The sequence below is a fragment of the Panthera tigris genome, chromosome A3 (assembly GCF_018350195.1).
Source record: "Panthera tigris isolate Pti1 chromosome A3, P.tigris_Pti1_mat1.1, whole genome shotgun sequence".
Classification (NCBI taxonomy): domain Eukaryota; kingdom Metazoa; phylum Chordata; class Mammalia; order Carnivora; family Felidae; genus Panthera; species Panthera tigris.
In genome coordinates, this window is record NC_056662.1 from 1,862,795 (window position 1) to 1,889,254 (window position 26,460).

Sequence of the window (26,460 nt, forward strand, 5' to 3'; positions counted from 1 at the left end):
CTTTCTTCCTTTTTCAACCGGCTTTTTTATGGGGAAGGGACTGAAGAAAGGGAATTGGATGAGAACTGATTTATTTTTATTTATTTTACAGCTTTTTATTTTTATTTTGTTTTTTAATGTTTATTTATTTTTTGAGAGGCAGAGAGACACAGAGCATGAGCAGGGGAGGGACAGAGAGAGAGGGAGACACAGAATCCGAAGCAGGCTCCAGGCTCCGAGCGGTCAGCACAGAGAGTCCCGTGTGAGGCTTGAATCCACAAACTGCGAGATCATGACCTGAGCCAAAGTCAGACACTTAACTGACTGAGCCCCCCGGGCGCCCCCAGTATTTCTTTTTGTAAGAATAAGCATGTTCATGTTCACACCTGAAGTGCATGTGTGCGGAGTTGCACCCTGTTTTCCTTGATGATGTACCCTGGAGATCATCTTGTGCTGGCATTCTGTGTTAACTGAGAAACGGACTTTTATATCTGGTCCACTCAGAGAAAAATTACTTTTCCTAGCGACACCTTCCTGCACGGTGCAGGCACTAAAACCTTCAGAATACCTCTGGAAGGAATGGTCCAGAAGGACACCTGAGCTCCTCCTGCCACAGCGACGAGGCCCAGCAGCCCACGCCGGCCGAGCCGGGGAGCTCCGGGCTGCAGGTGGGGGCCTGCCGGGCGGTCCCGCCGGCCGAGGTGAGAGGCAGCTCCCCCCGGGCTGCTGTGCTGTCGCCAGCGGGTGACTCAGCCTTCTGGCCACGCGCCAGCCGGGTGTGAGGAGGCTCGCCTTTAAATAGAGCTCAGCACGCGTAAGGCTTTTCTTGGGGGTTAGACGCCCATAAGACACATGCAGCACAGTGCACCCGCTTTGAGAAGTGCGTGCATCTGTCCGGCCCCCTCACGCTCCGGACGCACATGCTCCGTTCACCCCCAAGGGCCTCTCCTGCCCTCTCGTTGACAGGCACGCGCCCCGCTTCGCGTCTCTGTAGTTTTGTTTGCCGTGTCACAATTCGCGGAAACGTACTTGCACGTCGTGATCGTGTCTGGCTGCTTCACGCGGGGTGTTCGGGGTTCGCCCCGGTCGCGCACACACTGTGTCCGTCAGTCCACCGGACGCCGGCGGTTCGGTTTCCTGGGCAGTAATGAATGGAGCGTCTCTGAGCGTTCGTGGACAGGGCTCGGTGTGGACGTACGCGTGCGTGTTCTTTTCTCCAGGGTAAATGCTGGGAGCGGAATTGCTGAGTCACTGGGGAAACCTGTGTTCAGGCTCCTCAGGCTCAGGCCAGGCTTTTCCTAAGTGGTTGTGGGAATGTGCTGTTCATCCAACAGGAGAGTTCCTGTCCCCGCACGCCTGTGCCAGCACGTGGCAGGGTCGGCCTCTTGCATTCTAACTGCCAGTGGGTGTGCTGTGGCGCCCCACCCATCTAGCTTCACGATCCTTTCTTGAGACTTAGTCTGCATATCGTGACGTCGACCCCGTTGAGCGTCTGACTTTGTGAGTTTTAACAAACACGTACGTTACGTGTGACTGCCACCACGGTCAAGGTGTGGACTCCTCCCCAGGCCTGTTGGCGGTTACCCCCGGCCCTGGCACCCCGTCACTATGATTTGCCTCGTCCGGAGTTCCGTAAACGTGAGCTTGCACAGTGGTGCTCTTGTGTGTCTGGCCTCCTGCACTTAGTGGGACGCTCCTGAGGCTTAGCGGGGTGTCGCACGCACCCCTTTCATCGTGGACGACTGTTCCATGCCGTGGATTTGCTGCATTCTAGCCGTGCTCTGAATCGTCTCTCTCTAATTTGTAAGAGTTAATCTCTATCCCGGTTACGATTCCTTGGAGGTCACGTATGTGGCCAGTGTGCTCCTCAGCTGACGGCCAGCCTTTGCACTTCTCTTCATGGCGACGAGTGGGTTTCTTGGTTTTCCCGTAGCAGCATTTGTCTGTCTTGTCTTTGTGGTAAACACCTTTGAGTCATGTTTAATACCTTCTTCCTAGCCCCAAGGTCCCAGGGATATTCTCCTCTATTTTCTTCTGACATCTTGACATTGGCTTCCGTCCCGCAGGTTCAGCTGTGTGTGTGTGTGTGGTGCAGTAGAGCTCGGGGTCACTCTCTCCTCTTTCTCCAGCAGACAGTTGCCCCAGCACTGTTTCTTTGAATGGGCCTTCCTTACCCCACTGGTCTGCACGTCCCTCTGCAGTATTTCAAGTTTGTATTACATAGGGGTCAGTTTCTGGGCTCTCGGTGGCTCTCGCTTGGTTTATCTGCCTTTTCCTCGGTAGCATCGTGTCCATAGTGTAGCTCTGTGCTGACACTGGGGCAGTACCTCACTCGCTTCTTCCAGAGAATTGTCTGTTTTTTGGTATTTTGATCTTGCTTATACATTTTTCAGCCAAATCTTTGAAGCTTGTGAAAGTCCCCATAGTTGCTTTGATTGGGATTGTATTGGTCCGTGGGTCAGTTCGGGGAGGATTGACATCTACGGTACGGTGCCTATGTATTCACGAATTTGGTTTATCACTCTATTTAGATCTTCTGTAAGATCTTTCATTCAAGTGTACGTATTTTTTTCCATGTAGGTCTTGTTAGATTCATTCTAGGATTCTCTAAATAGTAGTTTTTAAGAATTGCATTTTCTAATTTTTGGTGATGGTACATTGAATTGTAGTTGAGATTTGCACATTGACCTTATGTCTGCCAATCTTATCAAATGCTTTCATTAAAAAATGTGTGTGCCATTAAAAAAATGTATTTATTTTGAGATAGAGAGAGTGTGTGGAAGGATCAGAGAGAGAGAGAGGGGAAGAGAGAGAATCCCAAGCAGGCTCTGCTCTATCAGTGTGGCGCGTGATGTGGGGCTTGAACCCATGAGAACTGTGAGATCATGACCTGAGCCGAAGTCGGATGCTCAACCGACTGAGCCACACAGGCGCCCCTGTGGGTGCTGGGTTTTTTTGGGTGTTATATGTGAAGAATCCTGTTCTGTACAATTAATGACAATCTCATTTCATTCAGAGCCTTATGCTCCCACTCCCTGACCTGTCCTCTGGGCTGTCGGCTTGCTGGGACCTTGGGTACGGTGTTGGGTAAGAGAGGTGATGGCTGGCCTCTTTGAATTATTCCTGATTTCAAAGGAAATGCTTCTAAAGATCTGCAATTGGAGATGATAGTTTGTAGATTCCCTTCATCAAGTTAAGGAAGCTCCTTCCCACTGCTAATTCTCCGAAGTTGTTTGCTTTTTTTGGCGGGGATATTTATTCTGTAGTCATGAGTGGATGTTGAGTTTATCAGATGCTTTTTCTGCCAACTGTGGGAATTGCCTTCATGTTACTGAAAACTGAACAGTGTCTCTTGTCAGCACCTTCTTCCTCCCACCTGCGCTCTCCTTCCTCGTTCTCCGGCTTTTCCAGCCGCACCCCCACACCCACACTTCCGGAGAGTTCTGAAGCCACCAGCTAGGAGCCCCCGCCTTCTCCTTCCCGAGTGCCGGCCCCTCCTGCCTGGGCCCCTGGGGCCTCGCTCTCCTGTGCTTGGACCTCAGCCTCCTAGGTCCCCTCTCTGTGCCCTTCCCAGCTGACCCTCGTGGTGTCCTCGCCTGCGTCTCTGGGACAAGGTGTGTTCTCCCTCACCCTCCCGGCAGCGAGGCCCCACTCCTTCCCGCGTCTTTACCGTGTCGCTTCCTCCGTGAAGCCCGTTAGGCCCCTCAGATGAGGTGCGGAGGCCCCCTGGCTACGGGCTCCTGCAGTGCTGCGTGGCCCCCCTCCACGGCCTGGGTGGACGCGCGGGTCTGCTGCTCGGCTCGTGCCCTCCCCCCACCACGCGGGAGGCCCCAGGAGCGGGTGCCGCCTTGTGCTCCTGGTTTTCGTTGGTGCGTGTTGCGTGCTGGCACGTAGTAGGTCCTCCGTGGGTGAGTTGCTGGCTGACTGCGGGAAGGGATGGACTCGGGCCCCTGCTTTGCTTCCTCGACTCCAGTGTTCTGAGAAGCGGGGTTGCCTGGGGCTGACGTTCTGCCGTAAATCACGTAAAGTCACGGCCTCTGCCACCTGACCTCCATTTCCTTGAACTTGTGCAGTGTTTGCACGAAAACTTCCACAAGAGGCAGGGCGTCCAGTGTTCAGTGTAGCTGCTACGGCCCCAGGCGCTGGACGGGCCTGCAGCCTGGCTCCCCGAGTCCGGTCCTGCGGCACGGGCGGCTCTGACTGGCACGGCGCCTTTGACGCTTTGCGGTCAGTCCCTCTCCTGCGGCCTCTGTGGCTCACCAGCCAGCTGGACACGTGGGAGGGCACAGACGCTCACCTCAGGGTGGCCGAGTGTGCGGATTTGAGGGTACAGTAGATGATACTGACTGTGCGAGGACGTAGATGTTGCCGAGTAGAAGGCCATGGGGATGACCCTGCAAGGGAAAGTGCCTTTCTCTCTGCTTACTGATCCTGACAGAGACCCAGAATGTTCTTCCAGAGCATCCTGCGCATTCTCCGCCTCGGTGTTCGTGCGGAGCCACCTGTCCTATTTCCAGAGCTGCTCTTGGGACCCTGGACATCAGCACAGCTTCGTGAGAGAGGCGGTGCAGAGGCGGCTTCTTCGGCACCTGCCTGGGGCTGCTCTGCACGTCTGCTTTGGGACTGCGTTCCTGAGGCTTTGCCGGGAGCATGTGTGCGTTTACTCTTGTCTGCGCACGGTTTACGCCAGGAGGCACTTAGGGTGAAAAACAGCAGCATCCCTCACAGGAGAAGAGAAAGTCCAGAGAAAGGGGGTAGGGGGAACGAAGGAAAGGCAGGATGGACTGGGGGCGAGGGCACGAGGGGCCCCAGGCCGTTCCGCTGCTGTGGGTGCGCGGGGGGCACAGGTGGGGAGCAGAGCCTCCCCCCGGTCAAGGCTGAGGGAGCACCGGAGGAGCGAAGAGCGTGGTAACGTGTGTGTGCAGAGGCTCTCGGGTGGTGCAGGGCGTTCAGGATTTCAGCCTGAAGAGAAAGAGGTAACTGCGCTCCGTCTCGATCCTGAGAGTTCAGGGAGGTTGAGGGGTTGACCTGGGCCAGTGGGGGTGCTCGCTGCCCACACGGGGAGGCTGCCCGGAGCAGGAGCGCAGGCACGTCGCCGACGCCCCTGGATTTCAGGGGTTTTAGAGAAGTGAGAACACGAGAAGGTGGCGCTGGCCGAGCAGAGGAAGGGCCGGGGCGCAGAGCCCACGACTCCTCCGCCACGCGCCGTGCCCTCCCAGGCAGGGGCAGGGACGCCGGGTGAAGCGCGCTGGGCAGGTGCTTGTCCGCCGGCCGGGCAGGTCGGGCCGCCGGCCCCTTGAGAGCGGGGAGGCCTGGGGCCATGATGTTGGAGGGCAGCCTGGCCCTCGGTTAGGGAGGCTGTGTCCACCGTCCTGCCCTGTTGTCGGAGAGCCGGCCGTGTCTTTTCTGGGGACGGTGTCTTCTCTCCACCTTCCGGAAGAGCAGTGACACGTAGACACTGCTGGAGCCGCAGGGCGGGGCCGCCTGGACCCTGTGGCGCGTTGGTGTTTAGTAAGTGTCTGTTGAGTGCGAGGCCCCGGCCACCCCCGGACACGTGCAGCACGGAGCGTCCGGGACCGGGCTGGGCAGACGTCCATGGGAGAGAACGCCGTGGCTCCCAGGGTTGCGATGGGGCCACGGGGATGGGGACGGTGCGTGGGTCCCGGGGTGAAGTGGTGGTGGACCTTGAGGAGGAGCGGGGCAGAGGTGGCGGCAGGCAGCCCTCCTCACGGCCTGTCACCCAGCACTTGCTGGCCCTGTTTTTCTCGCTGTGGATTTAAGTGACGCGGGGACTGTAACACCGACGTAAAGGGCCGTAGACGGTGGGGCACCGTACAGACACCCTGAGCCGTGTGCAGACCGTGGTTTTCGGCTCTCAGCACACCGCTGAGCACGCCCGCGGCACTGTCACACGGGTCGGCCCCCTGTGTTGCCCCGCAGGTGTATTTTTACGTCACACATCAAGGACATGCGTCCCTCCCGGCACACAGTCGGAGCACATTCCTCTGGATGATGTGCGGTTCTCGGTGTGGACGTGGCCCGCTGGCTGCACCTGTGCCTCCCGGGCGAGGGACGCGCCTTCCAGCACTGGTGCTGTGAGAAGAGACCCTTGCCCAGAATTTAAGCCCCGCATCCACCCCAGGCTGTGGTAGATGTAGGTGAAGAGAGTCATCTAGTAATTTGCCCGTCTTCGTTAGTGAGGCTGAGCTCCTTGCTGCCTGGCCCTTTGTGTTGCTTTTGGGAATCACTTGATACGTTTTTTGGCCACTGATATTTACTTAAAAAATGTTTTTAGATTTTATTTTTAAGTAATCCCTATACCCACTGTGGGGCTCGAACTCACAACCCTAGATCAAGAGTCACATGCTGCATGGACTGAGCCAGCCAGGCGCCCCTTGGGCACTTTGTAAAGTAGATAAGACAGCTGTGATTACGACAACTTAGTCAAGATTTGGACAGAATTTTGTTTTCAGAAATTGTGCTTTAAACACATTCATTACAAAATTTCGACCTGTATGGAGATGTTTGATCCACCGCACCCCCCACCCACGGCCTCTTCCACCGGCCCAGCCCGTGGCAAATGGTTTTGCAGGGTGTGTGTGTGTGTGTCTGTGTGTGTGTGCACGCGCGTGTACACGTGTGTACATGTGGGTGAGGTCCCTAAAACACAGTGTCTGAAGAGTTCTGGGGACACGCTACTTTAAACCGTTAACGTCCTAAGTTTCATCAGGACTTGGAAAGTCCCAGGACGCTGTGAGGAGAGGGAAACGTGATGGGTTGTGGAGTCCTGACTCTGTCTCAGGCCGCCATCCGCTTTGAACCCTGAACTGGCGGGGGATCCACCTGCCCTGAGGCCTTTTTGTGTTTCTTTTTTATTGAAGTGCCGGGGACCCGCAGCGGTATGTTGGTTTCAGCGCACGATGCATGACGTACGACGTGGCGATTGGCATGTCTGTCACGGTCATCCCGAGTTTGGTGTTTTGTTTTCATCAAACATTTCAGATATTTTTTCTAATCTTTCGCATTTGAAAGCATTGACAGCATGGGAAAACGGTTCCCTTTTTTTTTAATATTTATTTTTGAGAGAGAGAGAGAGGGAGAGGGCATGAGCAGGGGAGGGGCAAAGAGAGAGGGGGACACAGAATCCGAAGCAGGCTCCAGGCTCCGAGCCGTCAGCACAGAGCCCGATGTGGGGCTTGAACCCATGGACCGCAAGACCATGACTTGAGCCGAAGTCGGAAACGTAACCCACTGAGCCACCCAGGTGCCCCAGGAAAACAGCTCTTCACATGCACGTCCACCAGATAGCACACTAGCCACTGGTTGTATTTTTCTTGGCTCATTGTCCTTACGATGGTTGGGCTTGTTTGCAGCTGGCCCGTGGAGTGCGGCTGGAGGTTGTGTTCGGTTTCTCTGCCTCTCCATGCAGATGTTTGAGGGTGTCAGTCCTGCCCCCAGGGAGCTTGTGCTGAGGGAGGCACCGTCCGGGAGCCACAGTCGCAGGATGTGGGCCTCGAGCTGGCTCTGGAGGCAGCAGAGCAGAAGGAATGTTCTAGAACAAGGCCCTATGGTAGGCGGGGGCTCTGTGGCTGGCATCTTCGAGGTGAGGCTGCAGAGGGAGGACCACCTTATCTCAAAAGCTGTGGGAAGCCCCTGCAAGCTCTTTGGTAGGAGGGTTTCCGAACCATCGCTCCATGGTGAAGGGAGGTTGACCATGCTGCTGGGTACCAGTAGCTCATCCCTGGTCATCTGTACTTTTCTGTTTTATGGATATTCCAGAGTCACTTGTCCTTTTACGTGCTGGTGTACTCTGGTTTGTTCCCACCTTGTTACACACAAAGCTGCTGCGGGTGATGTGTGTGTGGGTCTGCGTGTTGAGGTGTCGCCCTGGGGACCTGATGTGCGCTCTCTGATGACTGGTGTGGTACACCCTCACGTGTGCTCACTCGCCATCTGGTATCTTTGGTGAGTGGTCTCTTCAAATGTGTTGTTTCTTATGTGTTTTCTTGAATTCTGTATGTGTTGTGGATGCAGGCCTGTCCTTGGGTGTGGGCCCTGCGAGGACTCCATCCTGCGGCCTCTATTTTCATTCTGAGTGTGGTTTCCAAAGAGCAGAAGTGTTTAGTTTTGATAAAGTCCAGTTTACCAATTTGTTTTTATGGGCTGTGTTTCTGGTGTTGTATCTAGACTATCTTTGCCTAACTCAGGGTCACAAAGATTCCCCCTCTCCCCACATTGTCTTCCAGAAACTTAGAGTGTTAGGGCTCACGTTTAGGTCTGGGATCTGCTGGGAGTTGCTGTCGGTGTATGGTGTGAGGCATGGATCCAAGTCCATGCTTTTCGCGTGTGGATGTCCGCTGGTTCCCCATTTGTCGAAACGCTGCCCTTTTCCCATCCAGTTGCCTTTGTAGCCACCACCGGTCTGTGTTTGTGCAGGCCTGTTTCTGGACTGTTTTGTTCCTTGATCTGTTCGACTTTGCCTCAGTGACCGCGGCTTTCTGATGCCTTTGGAAACGGTCAGTGTTAGCCTCGACTCGGTCCTTACTCCCGCTTGTTTGGGTTACTCTAGGACCTTGTGTTTGTGGATCGTAGAATCAGCTTGTCTGTTTGCACACAAAAGCCTGCGGGGGTTCGGGTGGGTTTTGTGTTACATCTGCAGATGCGTTTGCGGGGAGTTGACATCCTAACCACGCTGGCCTGGCGAAGCTCTTCCCGTCACGTGTTCCTTAACGTTTCTCGGCCGTGTTTGTAGCTGGCGGTGTATGCTCAGATGAACTAAAGTTCATGATGATGGCATGTGTGTTGTGCAGGGAGCTGCACAAGCTGGAACACGAATCGGGTCAGAAGCTTCATCTCCAGCTAAATATTCGGAAATGCGGTAATGCCACTGCTCCCTGCCCCGGAGCAGCAGCGTCTCCTCCTGTGCTGCTCTTGGCTTCCAGCCTTGAACTGCCCCCCTGTGCAGGTGAAAAAGAAAATATTGAGCTTTGCAACAGTAAACAGGTCTTAAAAGAAAGGTGCCCTCGGTGCGCACTGTTAAACACCGATGCCCCCCGGAAGATGCAGGATGAGCCTTGACGAACAGGGCCCCGCGCTCTGGTGGGGACTTCTTCACCCCGAGCTGGCGCCCCAGCTCAGCTGGCCGGTGGGTCCTGCACCACTGTCTGCTGGCACTTCAGGAGCCCGGGGGGAGTTTTCCAGAAATGATTGTGCAGTTTATGGACGAGCGTGGTGAGATGTGACATTGACCAGCTGCTCGCGAAGGGGTGAAACCCTGGGACCAGGGCCACGTGTCTGGCCTCACGTGTGAGTCGGGTGTGGATTGGGCTCAGCAGCACCGTTTGGTACAGTTGGTGCGCTGTCCCCTCCCTGCTTAGGCCTGCGTGACGGGGTGTGGTGCCAGGACGCGGGAGCCCCGCCCACGCGCTTGTCTGACCCTGTGCCCCGAGTCCTCGTCCCTGTGCGTTTAAGAGGCGGACAGCCATGAGAGTAAAAGGAACACTTGGGCCTTAATTTCCACCAGCTTTCCCGGTGTCCCTGTTGGCATCTTGCTTGGTCTGCTGCTCCTCCCGGCGGGGCTGCGGGTGGCGGTGTGGTGGGAGGGCCCCAGGGACCGTCTCCCTTCTTCCCCGGCCCTCCCCCTCCGCGGTCTCCTCCTCTTGGCGCGGGAGCGTGGGGTGTGCGGCACTCAAGACTGAAGCGTCCAGCGAGGTGCAGACAGACTGCTCCCTTTTCTTGGGCACGTCCTGACTGCGGCTTCTTCAGCATCAGCGTCGGGGCTCGGGGCACGGTCTCATTCTGCACGTGTGTGATCGCGGACGGCTTTGCCTTTCCTGCCGCTGTCCGTGTTGACTCTCACCACGGCCCGGTGGAGACCTTGTGGCGGAAGTCTGGCCCCCCTGACCCCGGCTGCTGCTCCCTGCTCCTGTCACTCCAGCTCCCGCTGTTCCCTCGGGGAGGCGCCCCCGTCCCAGGCCCGCGTGTGAAGGGCCGTGGCCCGAGCCCCCTGGCTTCCCCAGAATTGAAACAGATTTGTTTTGCTTTTAAATTTCAGCATGGTTTATTATGAAAGGGACGTTTTGGAGGGAAGCTTACTTCATGGGCAGGTGGGGTTCCCGGCGGAATCCAAAAGTGCCTGTTTAATTTGTAGTGTAGCTTTGACCTACATTTTGGTTAAAAATACAATAAGGAATGTTGTAGGAGAGGGATCACGACAGCTAACATTGGGTGAAAACCTTGAGTTTATCCTGAACTCTGGTGCTCGAGGAGGGGTCGGATCCGTTCTCGGGAACTGGCGGTCCGCGCAATACTGGGATACTGTGTGTGCGCTCCGCTCTGCTGTGTGGGGCGCCCTGCCTCCCAGGGAGGGGCGGGGTCAGGGTCTCGTGCGGCGAGCACAGGGAGGCCGGTCACCGCTGCGTGGCACGGACCTTGGAAGTACCGGCAGGGTGTTCATGCCGTGCGCTGTCATTTTAAAATCCGAGCTTTCACAGCAGCAAAAGATAGAGAATAGTCCGGTATCCTCAATCATAAATACGTTTTGGATGGAATATTACGTAGCTGCTGAAAATTGTGTTTTTGAGGAATGTTCGATGACACGGAAACAACTTACGCTCCAACAGGTGAGAAGACGACGCGGGCTGAGCAGCAACGCCATAGCCTCAGTTGTGTTCGCAGTGGCCTTGGTGTGTTTTCCACGCACACGGTCACCAGAGGACGCGGGATTTCAGGAGATTTGTTTTCCGTGTGCGTCTCTGAGTTCCTCAAGTTTCCCGTACAAACTCTACTCTGGGAAAGATATTAAAATTGTTAAAGAAGAAAACCCAAGTTCTTTTCTGTCTGCCCGATCAGGGTTGTGGCTTCCGTGGACTGGCTGGTTTTGGCTTTAATGTGTCTGGAGTAGAGGGGAGGCGGCGGCTCCCGGGTGAGGGAGGGGCCGGGCTCCATCAGGAGGCCTGGAAGGCCGGTCCGGGGCTCCCGGCTTGCCTGGTGACTGCCTGTAGGGCTCGGCTGCACGGGCCAGACAGGCTCTGAAGGGTCTTCTGAAGTGGGCGTTGTGTTTTCCGTGTCAGGGCTTTGCCGGGTGGCCCGGGTGTGCAGGGGGCCTTTGGCGGCGTCTGGGGGTGGGGGAGGGGCCCACCTTGCACCTGCAGAGGGTGGGGAGGGGCGGCCTCCCGGTGTGACTGTGGGCCAGGCCTGTGTGTCTCAGCGTTGGCAGGAGTAGACGCTGTACAGCTGCTTATCTGTTTGAGATGAGTGGTCACAGCCAGAGTTGACAAGGTCCGGGGCTGCGGTAACGTCATTAAGACGGGGTGTTCGACGCAGCGGTCAGTGTGGTGACCGTCCTCGGGCTATTCTGCCTATTGCCCGATCAGTGACCATAGCTGGGGAGACCGGGCGTGAAGTGCGGCCCCAGGACAGCGCCTGCCCTCCTGTGCACGTAGCCTTCCCTCCGCCTCAGGAGCGAGTGGCTGTTCTCGGGTTCGCGGTCAGTGGGGGTCCTGGGGTCTACGAGCAGCCCGCCTCCCTCGTGTCCAGCTGTGTCCGTCAATCTCACTGCTCCATTTGCATACCCACTCGGACGTGTTTGCAATGCCCGAGTCCGGTTACGTTACCTGCTTAAAGTTACGTGGTCACTTCTCCAAATTTTGTTCAAACCACAGGCCTGCTGCGTGGCTCACGGCACCTTTTCTTACGGGTCTGTGGGGCCAGGGCACCACTTCTGTTTTGTTAGCATCTTAACCACGTCACTGGCTCATACATGTTTATCCTTTAAATATTCCTCTAAGTTTCTGTAGGTGTGATTTCTTAAGCAGAAAAGCAGCTGATACTCAAAGCACGTTCATGCACTGCCACGTTAACAGGCTTAAAGTTGGGGCACTAAGTCACGGGTGCTGCCGGGCCCTTTACGTGGCCGGGGGCCTGGCCATCCCCCCTCGCTGCTCGGCGACATCAGCAAGTGGCTTCCCAGAACCCTAAAGAGGGGGAGGGGGTCTCTGGTGACTAGTGACAGGGGATGGTGGGCTTGCGAGACTGGCATTGGGAGGAGGGCCAGGTTTCCTCTTTTGGGGTCCCCAGTGTGCTAACGGGCTCCGGGGTCTGGGAGAGTCCAGCAGAGTGTTATTTCAGCAGCCGGTTTTGGTTTTGTTTTTAAATTTCAGCATGGTTTATTATAACGGGGACGTTTTGGAAGGAAGCTTACTTAATGGGCATGGACGTGGTTCTTTTAAATGAGGGATTATAGCTGTGAGCCCGGGAGAGGCCTGTTACTTCTGGATGTCATGCTGGGTGTCGAAGGAGCCGGGACCCGGGGGTTCAGGGGCTCCTCTGGGAGTTACTGGGGTCGCTCGAGCTCCCGTTTGGTTCGGGAGGGAAAGCCCTGATGCTGCTCGTTGTGAGGCCGGCCGGCCATTTCTTCTCGGAGAGGCCACCTTGCGTGCAGCCTGGAAGAGGCCGGGCCGTGCCGGGGAGGCCTCCTGTCCCGGAGCGCCAGGCACCGGGCCTCGTGCGAAGCGGAGCGTTTCTTCCTTGCCCTGTCCCTCCAAGTGGGAGACTTATCCCCAGGTGGGGGTGGGCATAGGCTGCTGTTTTCTGGTGGAATCGACGACGTAGCTGCTTTGTGGTTCTTGAAGCTACAGTTAATGCCGCGTCTGGCTGATGGCACTTGCTTCCCGGTGATGGAGCTCTGGAGCTGCCAAGCGCGGGTGGCCGTCCCTGTCCCTGCGTGTGTGTCGCGGGCGTCCCAGGTTAGCCGCGGGCACGGCGTGGCCCCCGCACCCGAGAGCAGTCCCGGGAGTCGTGTTCCCGAGAGGAGTGCCTGCTTCGGGCCCCCAGGACCCCAGGCCTCCCTCCTCCGAGACGGCCGGTGGGGCTGGGGGCGGTGGCGAGCGCCGGGCCGCCTCGTGGGGCTGGCGTGTGGCCGTGCAGGCGGCCGCGAGGCAGGTGCTGTGGCCGCGGGAGCTTCGCCGCCTGGCTTCCTTCCCAAGACTCGGTTGCTGCTTGAATCCCACGAGGAAAAAACCTCGTACGTCTTTCTGTCCCGGACGCCGTCTTTCTGTCCCGGACGCCGTCTTCCCTGGCGAGCGTGCGACCCTGCACGTCTCGCAGCTTCTCCTTTTTCCTTCTCAGAGCCGACCGGCTCCCCTCTGGTAGGGTCAGCACCTTCCCCGGCTGTGGCGGAGGGGGGGCGGGGGCGGGCACGTCTCCTGACGCCAGGTCTCCTCTATCCCCAGGTATGGTCCTCGTGCGGAGCGAGAACGGGCAGTTGTTAATGATTCCTCAGCAGGCCTTGGCCCAGATGCAGGCCCAGGCCCACGTGCAGACCCAGCCTCAGACCACCATGGCGCCCCGCCCTGCAACCCCCACAAGTGCCCCTCCCGTCCAGATCTCTACCGTACAGGTGAGTGCACGCGCGCCAGGTGGCAGCAGCCCGAGGGACGTCCGTCCGGCAGGTGTCCTGCGAGGGCGGAGAGGGGCGGCCACGCGCGGCCACCCTCGGGAGGCTCAGGGGGGCCAGCTCCGCGTCCGTGCTCAGCGAAACTCTGCCTGGACTCCGTCCTGTCTGTTCCCTCCCCTCCCGTGACTCCACCCCCGGTGCCTCAGTCTCCTCTTCTGCAGAGTGAACCCTGCGTGCGTTAGTGTTATTGTCGGGGAGGCGCGTGAGAGCGTCAGGAGATTGCGTTGAACGGCACCCCCGCCCCACGTGCTTGGGGGTTAGCACCCTGGGCCCGGAGGTTGGGTGGAGGGGGGGCGGGACCCCCGTGCTGGCGTGTCTTGTCCGCCTCCTGACTTCCGTTCGGCGCGTGCCAGCCCGCTACCCGCGTCTTGTCTCCCGATGCCTTTCTGCCCGCTGCCGTGACCCTCCCGTCCTGACTGGCTGGCTGGTTAGTCACTCAAGTGGAGGCTGGAAGGGGCTTGAGGTCTCTTCCTCCTGTGATTTCAGCCGCGTTCCCTCGGGAGGTGAAGGCCTGCACTGTAGACGGAGGACTTGGCTGTGCAGGGAGACACCGTGCCCCTCATCGAATGTCCAGGGCGGCTCAGAGCGGTGTTGTCAAGGCCCGTGGGGCCGTGTGAAGCGAGACGCAGGCAGATGACACCCGTGCTGTCACTGTCACGTGTGTGTGTTACCGTCTGGCCGCCAGCGTGGCCGCTGTCAGCCCGCGTCTGCACCACTGCGCTCAGGACTGGCGCCGTCTTTCTATCCGGATTAGTGTCAGTGGGCCGCTTGGACCGCTGTCTCCTTTACTTCCTGTTCCGCAGCAACGTGACCCATCTTTAGACCCAGGGGACGCGCGCTTCTTACCGTTTTAGTGCTTACGAACAAGATGACTAGAAATCCACACAAGGACCGATTTCCCAGATACTCGCGTTCTTTAAAGTCCATGTTTGGTAGACTGGGGTGAAGGAGCCCGGTGGTGGTGTTACCACAGTACGCACAGATTCCGGTCACACGCTCCCCCCTTGAAGTGGGGTGGCTCTGTTGACTGTGGCTCGTGGCCCGATGCGCCCGAGCCCTCCCCTTCTGCAGTAGCGGGGCGATTCGGCTGTGCTGGGGCGGGGAACCGTGTCACTTGTTGCTCCTTTTAGATGATGCCTACTTACTTTTCAGGCACCTGGGACCCCTATTATTGCACGGCAGGTGACCCCAACAACCATAATCAAGCAAGTGTCTCAGGCCCAGACGACGGTACAGCCCGCCACGGCACTGCAGCGCTCGCCCGGAGTGCAGGTGAGGAGGCCGTGGGAGCAGCGCCCTCTGCGTGGAGGTCGGGCCTCGCGGGCTGGGAGGTCGGATGCAAAGGTGGGCTTCGGGAGGAAGTGTCCTGAGGACTGTTTTGTCTCTGATGGCCTACCCAGGCTAGGTCAGGCTTTTCTTTAAACCACATGGGATTGAACACCAGCGGTGGGTTTTTTGTTTTTTTTTTTTTAAATATTTATTTACTTTTGAGAGAGAAACAGAGCATGAGCAGGGGAGGAGCAGAGAGAGGGAGACACACACTCTGAAGCAGGCTCCAGGCTCTGAGCTCTCTGCACAGAGCCCGACGCGGGGCTCGAACTCGTCAATCGCGAAATCGTGACCTGAGCCGAAGTCGGTCGCTCAACCGAGCGAGCCGCTCAGGCGCCCCGACACCAGCAGTGTTTTTAAAATGTCCCCCTGGGGCGCCTGCCTGGGTAGCTCACTCGGCTGAGTGTCTGACTCTTGGTTTCAGCTTCGATTATGATCTTGTGGTTTACGGGATCGAGCCCTGTGTCGGGCTCTGTGTTGATAGTGTGGAGCCTACTTGGGATTCTCTCTCTCTCTTAAAATAAGTAAATAAACTTAAAAAAAAAAAAAAAAGCTTCTCTCTGTGCCAGAAGCATAATTACAAATAATCACCTTAATTAAAAAAAAAATTGTTTTTTAAATTGAGAGAGAGAGTGCATGTGAGCGGGGGAGGGCAGAGGGAGAGAGAGAATCCTACAACCTCTGGGATCACGACCTGAGCCGAAATCAAGAGTCAGAAGCTCAACCGACTGAACCACCCAGGTGCCCCCCCGCCTTGTTTTTTTAAAAAATGTTTATTTATTTTGGGGGAGGATGGGCAGAGAGAGAGAGGGAGAGAGAGAATCCCGAGCAGGCTCCGCACTGTCAGCACAGAGCCAGACACAGGCTCGAACTCACGATCTGTGAGATCATGACTTGAGCTGAAATTAAGAGTCAGCCGTTCGACTGACTGGGCCACACAGGCGCCCCAGAAACAACCGCCTTATTACTATTTGACCGTGAAGCAGAGGAATCTGTAGTGTGGACGGTTTGGGCGTGGTGCCCGCCGACCTGTAAGCGCAGGGGCGAGGAAGTGCGTCTCGTCTGGGAGCGGGGCTCCGGCTGCTCGTGTGTGCTGACGGGTGTGATCTCCACAACCCCCTCCTCCTGGTGAGGCACTGACAGGTGAGGGGTCGGGGGCTTCTGGAACGCACCCCTGGGCCCGTGTGCGGCTGCCCAGCCTCCCTGCGTCCCCGAGGCCCGTGCCCTTTGCCAGGAACCAAGCCCGGTCCCAGAAACGTTCCCCATCAGCCTGCTGGGGTTGGTGTGTGTGTGTGTTCTTTCCCGGGTGTCCGAGGCTGTGGCAGGGAGGGTGCCCTGGTGACCCTCCCCTGTCAGCCTGCCTCTGGTCAGTCAAGCCGAGGGCAGGCTGGCCCCTTCCGTCAGCCGGGAGGAGCCCCCCGGGCAGGGTGGCGGCTGGCGCTGGGCGGCCAGGCTGGGGAGCCCGAAGCGGAGGGGTTCAGGGCTGTTCGGTCCTGAGGTGTTCCGAGCGTCCGTCACGGTGCAGGTTGTGCGGCTTTGGCCACTTTGTGTCGGACGTCTGCCGCGTGCGGGGACCGCGCTTCGTCGTCGCTGGTTGTCGCGTGACTCCCCCCTGTGCCGCTGTGGGGCGGGCGCTGTTCCGGTTTCCCAGATGAGGAAGCCGAGGCAAGAGTGGTGTGGACGGTTGGCGGGGGGGGGGCCCAGGAGCCGCCTGGCGCCGGGCGCCCTGCCCTCTGGCTGTACCTCGTCGTCTTTCCTTCTGCGTCTGCGGCAGGGAGGTTGTTCCTCGAAGCAGCTGGACAGGTGGGAGCAGAGCGGCAGACTCGTGTCCTCGGAGCGCCCGTGAGAGGGTGGCTGTCCTGGGACTCACTCTCCGCCTGGGTTCAGTCCGGTGGGCGTGTTAGGGTTCTGCTCACAGTGAGCGGAGCTGTCCTGAGAAGGCCCTGAAGCTGGCGGGTCAGGTGGAAGGCAGACGCGGTGTCGGCACCACGGGGTGACCTATGCACGCGTCAGGCCCGCAGAAGGGAACGTGGGGAGTGTGGCTTGAGGTGCAGGGGACTTGCACGGGGTGACAAGTGCCCTGGCCGTTTCCGGGCGTCCGGAAGCCTCTGAGCGGTCCCCCCAGTGCCCCGAGACGGTGGCTCCGTGTGTCCGTCCCCGCGGCCTTCCTTCCAAGGGTGATGTGATGTTCTCAGTAATCCCTGCGAGCGAACCTTAGGAGTGAGCGAGACACTCGGGTTGTAAGGAGAGGGCCCGCCATGTCTAGCTCCGTCCCCTCGCGGGGTGGGGGGTGGGGGGTTGGGGGCTGAGCGAGCCACCGGCACAGCCGCAGGTGCTCAGGGCAGGCCTCCCGGCGCGCCGGGCCACAGACAGCAAGGTCTGGAAAACCGGAGAGGGAATGTCGAAGGCTAGACGCATCAACTGGGAGAATGTAATACACAGAGCGGTAACCGTTTGTCGTGACGGCTCGCGTGGAGCCAGGCTTCGGGAGCCCCCCGGGGCTGCCGTGGGGGTCGCCGGCCCCTCCCCACTCGCACCCACTCCCTATGGATTGCTCAAATCTGCTTGGAAAGCCCTCGTTTTGTGATGTTTCTCGATGAGGCTCGCTCGTGGAGAGCAGGGAGAGGCTGGCCTGGTGGCGGGGGCGTAGCTGGGGCCCCCGCCAGAGGTGATGTGGGTGGAGACCCGACCGGAGGACGGTCCTTTCCCGTCACTGGCTTCTGCACAAGCCAGGTGACACGTTTTCAGCTGTAGCTTCTCCGTTTTGCTTCTCATTTCTGGGAGGACAGATACTTCACACCGGTGGCCATGGGACTCCTGGCTCCGGCCTCCGTGGCCAGACTCTGCCCTGCCCGGGCTCCCTGTCCCGTTTTCGGCCAGGCTCGCTGTCCGCGGGGTCCAGGGCTCCGCCTGCTGTGGGTCTCGTTCTTTTTGGGGGATGTGAGGGCTGTCTCTGCAGACCCTCTGTTTACCTTGCCTTTGGACTCTCGTAGCCTCAGCTGGTTCTGGGTGGCGCTGCCCAGACCACTTCCCTCGGGACGGCCACGACTGTTCAGACGGGGACACCTCAGCGAACGGTGCCAGGGGCCACCACCACCTCCACGGCTGCCACGGTGAGTGCCACCTGTGGGTGGGAGACGGGAGCCTCGAGGGGCCCTCTGCCCGCCCGCAGCCCCCCTTCCTGCAGGGTAGAGCTGCGCGGGGCAAGCACGGCCCGGGGACCTCGGCCTCTCCCAGGCGGGCTGTGAGCCAGCGGGCTCTGCGGGGCGGCGGGAAGGCCCTGTCCCCCTGCTTGAGGCTCCAGGCCGCCCAGAGGTCCACGGTGACAGAAGCCCAAAAGGTGGCATTTGAGGCCGCGGCCCGTGCAGCATACAGGAGCGACTGTCCCCAGAGCGGAGCCACGTCCCTGCTAGGCTTCCAGTGGCTCCCTGCGCACGTGCGCATCGGTCACCTGCCGGGGTCCTGCTTTATTTAGACCCCCTCTCACGCTTCTCTGCTCAGGCTTTTCCGCACCTCTCGTAGCTGGGTCATAGTTTAATTCCTTTTGTCGCGTGTTTACGTAGACGCCAGCTTTTCTTTATGGTAAAGCCACGTCACGGGGGACGTGCCACAGGTTCCTCATGGTCATGCATATGGTTGTTCGCCCGGTTACGTCCCCGGGCGTTGAGCTGCTGGCTGAGTCAGGGTGAGCTCTGCTGTGCCCCTCGGTTGGCGTGGCCACGTGGCACACGTCCCGGCTTCCACCCCTCAGCAGCCCTGAGAGTCGCTGCATTTTCTGCAAAGGAGTTTCTTGTAGACGTTCCGGTGAACCCAGAGGCTCTGACAGAAACCTGCCTTTTTAAGACTTTTTCACTTGTATCTTTTTAACTTGAATCCAGGAAACCATGGAAAACGTGAAGAAATGTAAAAACTTTCTATCTACATTAATAAAACTGGCCTCATCTGGTAAACAGTCTACAGAGACAGCCGCTAACGTGAAAGAGCTGGTCCAGAACCTACTGGTAAGAGGATGCGGCTCTGAGCACTTGTTTGACACGCGGGGAGGCCGCACGCGCGGGGAGGTCCCGCCAGAGGCGCGCGCGGCCTGTGGCGGCCTCCTGGGGACTGACCTGCACCCGTCCTGCTTCCCACGGCACTCACACGAAGGCCACTTGAAAGTGTTCTGTCCACCTCAGGAGCATTTGTAAACACACCTGATTGAGAGCGTTTTCAAGGCTTTTTCTTGCACCTCTCTGCGGGCACGGCCGTCTTCTCTGTGTCTCCTTTGGTCTCAGGTCCCTCCTCCTTGCCCTTCGCTTTCCTTTTGGTTTCTTTGTTGACGAAGCCTGGTGGTCTGACATCTGGGCTTCTGGATGCTTTCCGTCTTTCTGCTGGAGGGATGTGTCTGCCCGGGGCCTCCGTTCTTGACTCAGGCAGCCGGGTGGGGGGTAGGGGGGGACCCCTCCCCCGGGGTGACGGGTGGCGGGACAGCCACTCTCAGAGCTGCCGTCTCCTCCCCAGGGGGCTGGCTCTTGCCCTGCCTGCAGGCCACCCTAGTTTTGGTCCGAAAAGGACACAAGTCGTGCTCCCGCAGGCGAGCAGTTGCTTGGACCACGCACTTAAGTATTTTCAGGGAGCGTAGAGATTGAAAAACGATCTCCCCTCTCACGGGAAGCAACAATTCCTAGCTTTTTGTTTTAATTGTAACAGTTCCGCCTTCTCGTGAAAATCGCCGACGAAGTAAATGCCTCTCCTGTCCATCCTTGTGGTCCCTTGTCTGTGGTCGGTCCCCTCTTGCCGAAGGAGCCACTCGGCACTACGTCCCTCGCTCCCCACGTGATCTGGCAATACCCCTGCCCCCACCTGGCTGTGCTCTCGGCAGGGCACCGGGGCCCCTGTTCCACCTTCTCATGGGCCCTCCTGGTACCCTGGACGCTGCTGCCGCTTCCTCCTTGAACCTGGCATTAGTTAGGGCCTGGCTGCTGGTAACGCCCCAAACAAGAGGGCACAGGTTGGACAGGTTGGGCGGAAGCTCGAGTTCCCCTGCGGGACCCCAGACGTCGGCAGCCCTGGCTGAGAGCGCTCCCTCTTAGGGCTTCCTCTCGAGGATGGCCCGTGACATCCCGTCCCTGCCCGCCTCTCTTAGCCTCCCCTACCCTGAGACCACACATGCTTCGGTTTCCAGAACAGGGTTGTGCCCGCCTCTTGTCTGGGTTCTCGCTTCCCACCCTGGGCTTCCTCCTGGAGGCTTGGGGGTCTCAATGTGGGTCGCCTCTTCTTGTAAAGGCGTCCCTGACTTGCCCCATGCTGTCACCTGTGCCCCATGCAAGACCTGGCGGAAAGGACGCTGATTCCCACGGGCACCAGAGCAGTGCTGAATAACCAGAGGAGTGTTAACTTGTGTTCACGAGAGAATTTTGTTGTGGTTTTCGTTTTTAAGGATGGAAAAATCGAAGCGGAAGATTTCACCAGTAGGTTATACCGAGAACTTAATTCTTCACCTCAACCTTACCTTGTGCCTTTCCTGAAGGTAAATGTGGAGACCCCCTGCGGCACTGCACGCCAGCAGCCTGCCGTGGGCCTGGGGGAGGGGAGAGGGGGGCGCCCAGGTGGCCCCGTGGGCTTGTGGGTTTCAGGTGCCCTGTGACGCTCCTCACGTTCCCCATCAGGGGGTTTTCTCTGAGCCCTGAGGCCCCTGGCCTGTGGCCTGGCCGCTGGCACAGAGCAGACAGAAGCACCGGCCGGAAGGCCGATGGGCGGGGCTCGCCCGTAGGCGGTGGAGTTCAAGGGCATCAGGCCGGCCCTCTTAAGTAACTTTTGCCGCCGTGACATTCTTAAGAGCCTTTCAGAAATACCGCCCTTTTCTTTTTTCTGAGCAAATTCTAGCCGGTTCTTTCGGAGAATCATCCTGCTCGGCGACGGTGGGGCTGCGGGTTAGTGCGCCCGGCTGCCCGCGCCGACGCCCAGAGGCGTGAAGGCGCTGAGACCCGCGCGGTTGAGCTTGAGGGGCTTGCTCCTCAGAGCGGGAGGTTTCTGGGTTTGTGAGGAGGGAGCCTGGCCGCGTGCCGCTGCCGACCCTGTGTCTGTCTTCCCGCCCAGAGAAGCTTGCCCGCCTTGAGACAGCTGACCCCCGACTCCGCGGCCTTCATCCAGCAGAGCCAGCAGCAGCCGCCGCCCGCCTCGCAGGCCACCACCGCGCTCACGGCCGTGGTGCTGAGCAGCTCGGTCCAGCGCACGGCCGGGAAGACGGCGGCCACCGTGACCAGCGCTCTCCAGCCCCCTGTCATCAGCCTCACGCAGCCCACACAGGTTGGCGTTGGCAAGCGGGGGCAGCCCACGCCGCTGGTATGAAGGCGAGAGCCTCGCCCGTCACCCCCGTGCCCACCTCTCACGCAGATCAGCCACGGCTCAGGGACGCGTCCCCGCAGGCAGGCGGCAGGGCTCCCGCCGGGGGAGGCCGGGGCACTAACAGAGTTCAGGCGTGAACTGGGGCCGAGGCCCCGCACGCGTGTTTCCTGGGAAGATGGGATAAGCCCGTTGGCTCTTACCCAGCGGCCTGTCCCTTCCCGGTATCGGCCGGGGGTGTTCGTGCCCCCAGTGAACACCGGGCATTTGTAGTGAATCTTCAGTGGGACGTTATCTTTGATCAGGAGCAGCGGCCCCGGGACAGGAAACCGTGTGCCTGGCGATGGACACATCAGGCAGGCGGTCGGTGGGCCTTTTGTCTCACGGCCTTGAGCCCAGCTCTGCAGCCCCAGTTTGGGTCTCGGTGACACAAAGCTGCAGGCTGCCGATTGTTGATTTAAGGTGTGGATCCAGTTTTCTGAGTTCCGTGGCTAGACGAGGGCTGTCTTTGCTGGGAAGGGTTGCATTTCAAATTTTTTTTTTTTCTTTAGTTAATTTTGAGAGTGAGACCACGTGAGCGGGAGAGGGGTAGAGAGGGAGAGAGAGAATCCCAAGCTGGCTCCGTGCTGTCAGTGCAGAGTCCGATGTGGGCTCAAACTCATGAACTGTGGGATCATGACCTGAGCTGAGATCATGAGTTGGACGCTTAACCGACTGAGTCACCCAGGCGCCCCAGGAGTTGCATTTTAAATGTGCTCCCCAAACCTGGAAGGGCAGTTGGCTTTTTTAATTTCAGAGGGATTTTGTTGCTTTACAGACCATTAAAGCTCCCCAACGGTGCAGGTTCCCTTGTCACCTGATAGCGGGTCGTAGAGTGTGTTTTGTCACAGCGGCCACATAGTAACTGAGTGAGCCACCGGTGAGCCACCAGAGTTCGTGGGGCTGTTTGCCCACCTGCTCAGGGAAGCCTTTGTCTCACGTTGACCGCCGGTGAGGAAGGTGTGCTGAGATGGTGGGTGAGAGCGTCTGGTCTTCCGGGCTGGGCGCTGTGCGGTGCTGCGGGCTGAGGGTGCGTGCGAGAGGAGGGCTTTTCGTGCCGAGGGTGCAGGTCTGTACGTACAGGGCCGTCCTACCCCCCTGGCCTAATTTGCGCTAAAGGGGCGTTCCCTTGAAGAGAACCTCGTGGGTTCCGGTCTTTCCTGGAAAGGTCTGACTTTTGGTGCGTAGTTGTGACCTGACCCGTGTTCCTGGTTTGTGGTCAGAGGCTGTGGTGACCCACGGGGTCACTTCTGCACTGCGTTTCCCAGTCCCGCCAGGGGTGGGGGATGTGTGGGGGAGCAGCAGTGGGGTTAGGCCTGAGTCCGGTCCATTCCTGGATCCTGGAAGCCTATGGAGATGAAAACCGTGGCTTTTCCCTTAGTTCGTGGCAAAACCTGACTCTGACTCTGACCACCCTGAGGCAGTTGTTGTCTTGACTCTTCCTTTAGAGGGTGAATTTTCATGGGTTTGTTGCAGAAACAGTTTGGTTGCAGGGCACCACCCCGTGTCCCCAGCAAGTGTCTCGTAATACCGGGCACGCCCATCAGGTCACCTACGTAATAACCTTCTGGGCCGGGCAGTGTGACTCTGGCATAGGGAGTGCCACTGTGCGTGGGGCGGGGCGCTGGGCTGGGCCCAGGGTTAGACGGGGCGGGGTGTGGGGGGCCCCTGGAGCAAAGGCAGAGGCAGGAGCTCGCTCTGGCTGATGGAGCTCCAGGCAGCACAGCCCCGAGCAGGCCTGGGGGCAGCAGGGGACACAGCTGGGGCTGGACTCAGCTCTGGGGTGTCTCCCCAGCTCAGCTTTGGGTGGTGGGCACGGGCAGGCCCCCACGGGGAGGCCGCAGGAGAGGCTCTTCCCTGAAGGCTGAGGGCTGAGTTCAGGGCAGGACGCGGGAAATCTGACCCCCCCCCCCCCCCCCCCACCCGGGGTAGAAGGCGGCCCATCTCTTAGAGACCCTGTGCGGGAGGGAAAACGGGGCCCTGCAGTGGCTAGCAGCCGTATCCCCTTCTGAGATTTGGGGGGAAGGCGCGTGTTCCAACGCCAGGCCGCCGGGTCAGCCTGCCTCGTCCTGGCACCGACCTCAGGCCCCACGTGCAGATCTGCCCCCAGAGCTCCCCTCTTTTGTGGCGCGGACGCGGGCGTCCAGGTCCCGGCAGGGCCCCCGGCTGGGCGTGGGTGCTCATGGGCCCGTGGCTCTGCCCCAGGTCATCCAGCAGCCGCCCAAGCCCGGAGCGCTGATCCGCCCGCCGCAGGTGACGTTGACGCAGACGCCCATGGTCGCTCTCCGGCAGCCTCACAGCCGCATCGTGCTCACCGCGCCTCAGCAGATCCAGCTGAACCAGCTGCAGCCAGGTGAGGGCCGTGGGCCGCACGCCCGGGGCTCCCCGCCACCGCCCCCCCAAACATCCGGTGCCCTTCGCTGCGTTCACAGCGCCGTGCGGCCATCGCCGCGTCGGGGTGATCTCGGGGGCAACGGGTCCAGTTGGCGCCGCTGGGTTCTCTGTCCCGAGCCCCTCCTGCACCTGACGGGTGCGCTCGTGCCTCTGCCCAGGATTTCGGGCGAGGGGTCCCCCGCGTGTTGACGGGCGTCACCGTGGTGGGTCGGCAGTGATGGCCTCCCCTCAGCCGCCAGGTTCCCGACCGTTTGGGCCCATGTGTGTGGCGGGGGAGCGGGGAGGGTGCGGTGGGGGGGCGCGGGGCACGCGTGCAGCGCGTGGACCTCTGCTGTCTTGTGTTGCAGTGCCCGTGGTGAAGCCCGCCGTGCTACCTGGAACCAAAGCGCTCTCTGCCGTCTCGGCTCAAGCAGCTGCCGCGCAGAAAAACAAACTCAAGGAGCCCGGGGGAGGCTCGTTTCGGTACGGGGCGCACTGTCCGCGCTGAGCAGGTGGCGGGGCCAAGGCCTGGGCCTGTGGCAGCCTCGCCCGCGGGGCACCGGCGCTGTGGTTTTGGGACCGCTTTCTTTCCGTGCCTTTGACCCCCGTGTACGCGTTTTCCCGCAAAGTTAGCGCAGGGAGATTTGCTGCAAACGCACAGCAGGAAGTAAATGAGCTGTATGCTCATTGAACTGTATGAACTGACGGAAAGGCCATCGTTGTGACGCTAGGTCTTGGTGTTGCGAGTGCGTCGTGACCATCACGTAGGACGCCTCACCTGCCCTTCTTTTAACTTCAAACTTTTGGAAACAAATGCCGTGGTTTGGGCTCTTGAGCAGCTGGGTAAAAAGCTGCGTGTCAGGGACGCGCAGCGGGAAGGCCGTGGCGCGGACGTGGATCACGATGAAGCAGCGGGGAAGGACACGCGTCCTCGGGGTGTTCACGGGCCCGCCCCCACCAGACTTCGTCCCTGACACCGTCGGCCGCTGGAGCAGGGCTGGCGTCAGCGGTGCCGAGCCGGGGTCGGCGCCCGAGCGGGGTGAGGAGGGCGCTGTGCCTGGATGGCCCGGTGTGGAGGGCCTGCACCCGGTGGGGGCGGGGAGGACCGCCCCGAGGGAGGGGTCCACCTGCACAGCAGAGAAGCGAGGGAATGAGGGCCACGGGGAATCCGGGTATGTCCCACGGAAGGAAATTTTAGTGCGGGCACGAGGCGAGCTAGAAAGGCCCCGTGGTGCCAGGTTAGCTCGTGGGGTCCGTGTCCGTGTCCACGCACAGATTGCGGGGGCTCCTTGCTGTGTGCACCAGAGGCACCTGGGAGTAGCGCCCGGATGGCAGGGAGCCCGCCCAGCGCTCGGACCACGGCTTTCAAAAACCGTTGTGGCGCCGTGACCCAGGTGCCTGAGAAAGGCTGGTTTCGGGGTCTTTGCAGGGCAAGCTAGCGCATCTCATCAGGTCAGAGAGCGGTGCTGGGGTGGATGGGCTCCCTCCCACTGTGCGTGTCTGTAGTGACAGGCTGTGTGCCCTGGGTGAGACAGGAACGCACGAGCCCGTGACGGTGAATAAATGGGGAGATAATGAGGAGGGGGAAGCCGGCAGGGACCCCAGAGGGCTGGAGCTCAGAGTGCATCAGGAAAGGACCAAGGAGACCCGGCCCTCTGCGGGGCTTGTGTGACATTCTTGTCACGAGGGGAGGGGACGTCAGTCAGACGGGGGACACACACCTGCTGCAGGACACCTGGCCCGTGGCCTCGAAGCGTCACTGGCACGAGAGCCAAGGCGAGGCTGAGGAGCGTCCCAGGCTAGGGAGGCTGAAGGGAGGGCCGTGCGTGTGGCCGGAGGCCTGCTCGCGGGGGACGCCGGCTCCACGGGGGGCACGCGTGGGGTGATCCGGGGCGTGGGGCGTCAGGTCGGCAGCTTCATTCGGGAAGGAAAGGGTCCTTCACCCCCGACTCTGCCTTTTCCACAATTGTGGGACCGTTTTAAGAAAAGAATGCTGTTTGATTTTCTTAGCCAAGTTTCACTGGGAACAGACTCCTTGAAGCTGTGGGTCCTGTGTGGCTGGGTTTGCTCTCTGAGCTTAGTCCTGACCGTGGGGGAGCCCTCTACATGCATCCTCGTGCTGGGACTCCTGTGCAGCTTTAACGCTTAGCTGGTCTTCCTTTAAAAGAACGGACTCCCAGGGCACCTGGGGGCTCAGTCGGTTGAGCGTCCTACTTTGGCTCCGGTCATGATCCACGGTTCATGGGTTCGAGCCCCGCTTCGGGCTCTGTGCTGACAGCTCGGAGCCTGGAGCCTGCTTCGGATTCCGTGTCTCCCTCTCTCTCTGCCCCTTCCCTGCTCGTGCTCTGTCTCTGTCTCTCTCAAAAAATAAACATTAAAAGAAATTAAAAGAAGAAAAAAAACCAGACTCTTTTTCAAAGAAGACCGCTGGGCTTCCTCGATCAGGTGACGGTGCAGGGCCGGAGGGCGCCGGCGGGACGCTCGCCTGGAGGGGCGTCCGTGCGCTCTCTGCACGGGGTCCCCTGCCCCGCTTGTGGACCGCTGGGTCAGGCCCCCCGAGCGTCTCCCGACGCGCCCCTCGCTCAGTCAGCTTATCTTCCTCTCTGAAGGGATGACGATGACATCAACGACGTGGCCTCGATGGCGGGAGTAAACCTGTCGGAAGAAAGTGCACGAATATTAGCCACGAACTCTGACTTAGTGGGCACCCTGACGCGATCCTGTAAGGATGAAACCTTTCTCCTACCAGCGCCTTTACAGAGAAGAATCCTAGAGATCGGTACGTGGGTGCCGCCGTCACTGGGGCCCCCGGTGCACATGCGACTCTAGCCCCGCATAGAGCCGTCTTCTGCCCAGCTCCCCGGCGGAGCGCACTCGGTACCTTGTCCTGCCTGTTACCGGTGCTGTACTTTCCCCGTGCTCGATGCCGGTGGTTCTCAGGTAGTTGCAGCGGGTGTAGA

General features: G+C 59.5%; 1 protein-coding gene across 1 annotated transcript in view; it reads left to right on the forward strand.

The window, feature by feature from the left end:
- The window catches only part of TAF4 (TATA-box binding protein associated factor 4), a 65,555-nt gene that overhangs the window by 23,090 nt on the left and 16,005 nt on the right, over positions 1 to 26,460 (forward strand). Inside the window, exons 2-10 of the mRNA XM_042980002.1 lie at positions 13,212 to 13,378; positions 14,588 to 14,707; positions 17,758 to 17,877; positions 18,643 to 18,765; positions 20,184 to 20,273; positions 20,843 to 21,088; positions 23,333 to 23,480; positions 23,869 to 23,983; positions 26,110 to 26,279. Coding sequence (XP_042835936.1) covers positions 13,212 to 13,378; positions 14,588 to 14,707; positions 17,758 to 17,877; positions 18,643 to 18,765; positions 20,184 to 20,273; positions 20,843 to 21,088; positions 23,333 to 23,480; positions 23,869 to 23,983; positions 26,110 to 26,279 — 1,299 coding nt within the window. The remainder of the gene's footprint in view (positions 1 to 13,211; positions 13,379 to 14,587; positions 14,708 to 17,757; positions 17,878 to 18,642; positions 18,766 to 20,183; positions 20,274 to 20,842; positions 21,089 to 23,332; positions 23,481 to 23,868; positions 23,984 to 26,109; positions 26,280 to 26,460) is intronic.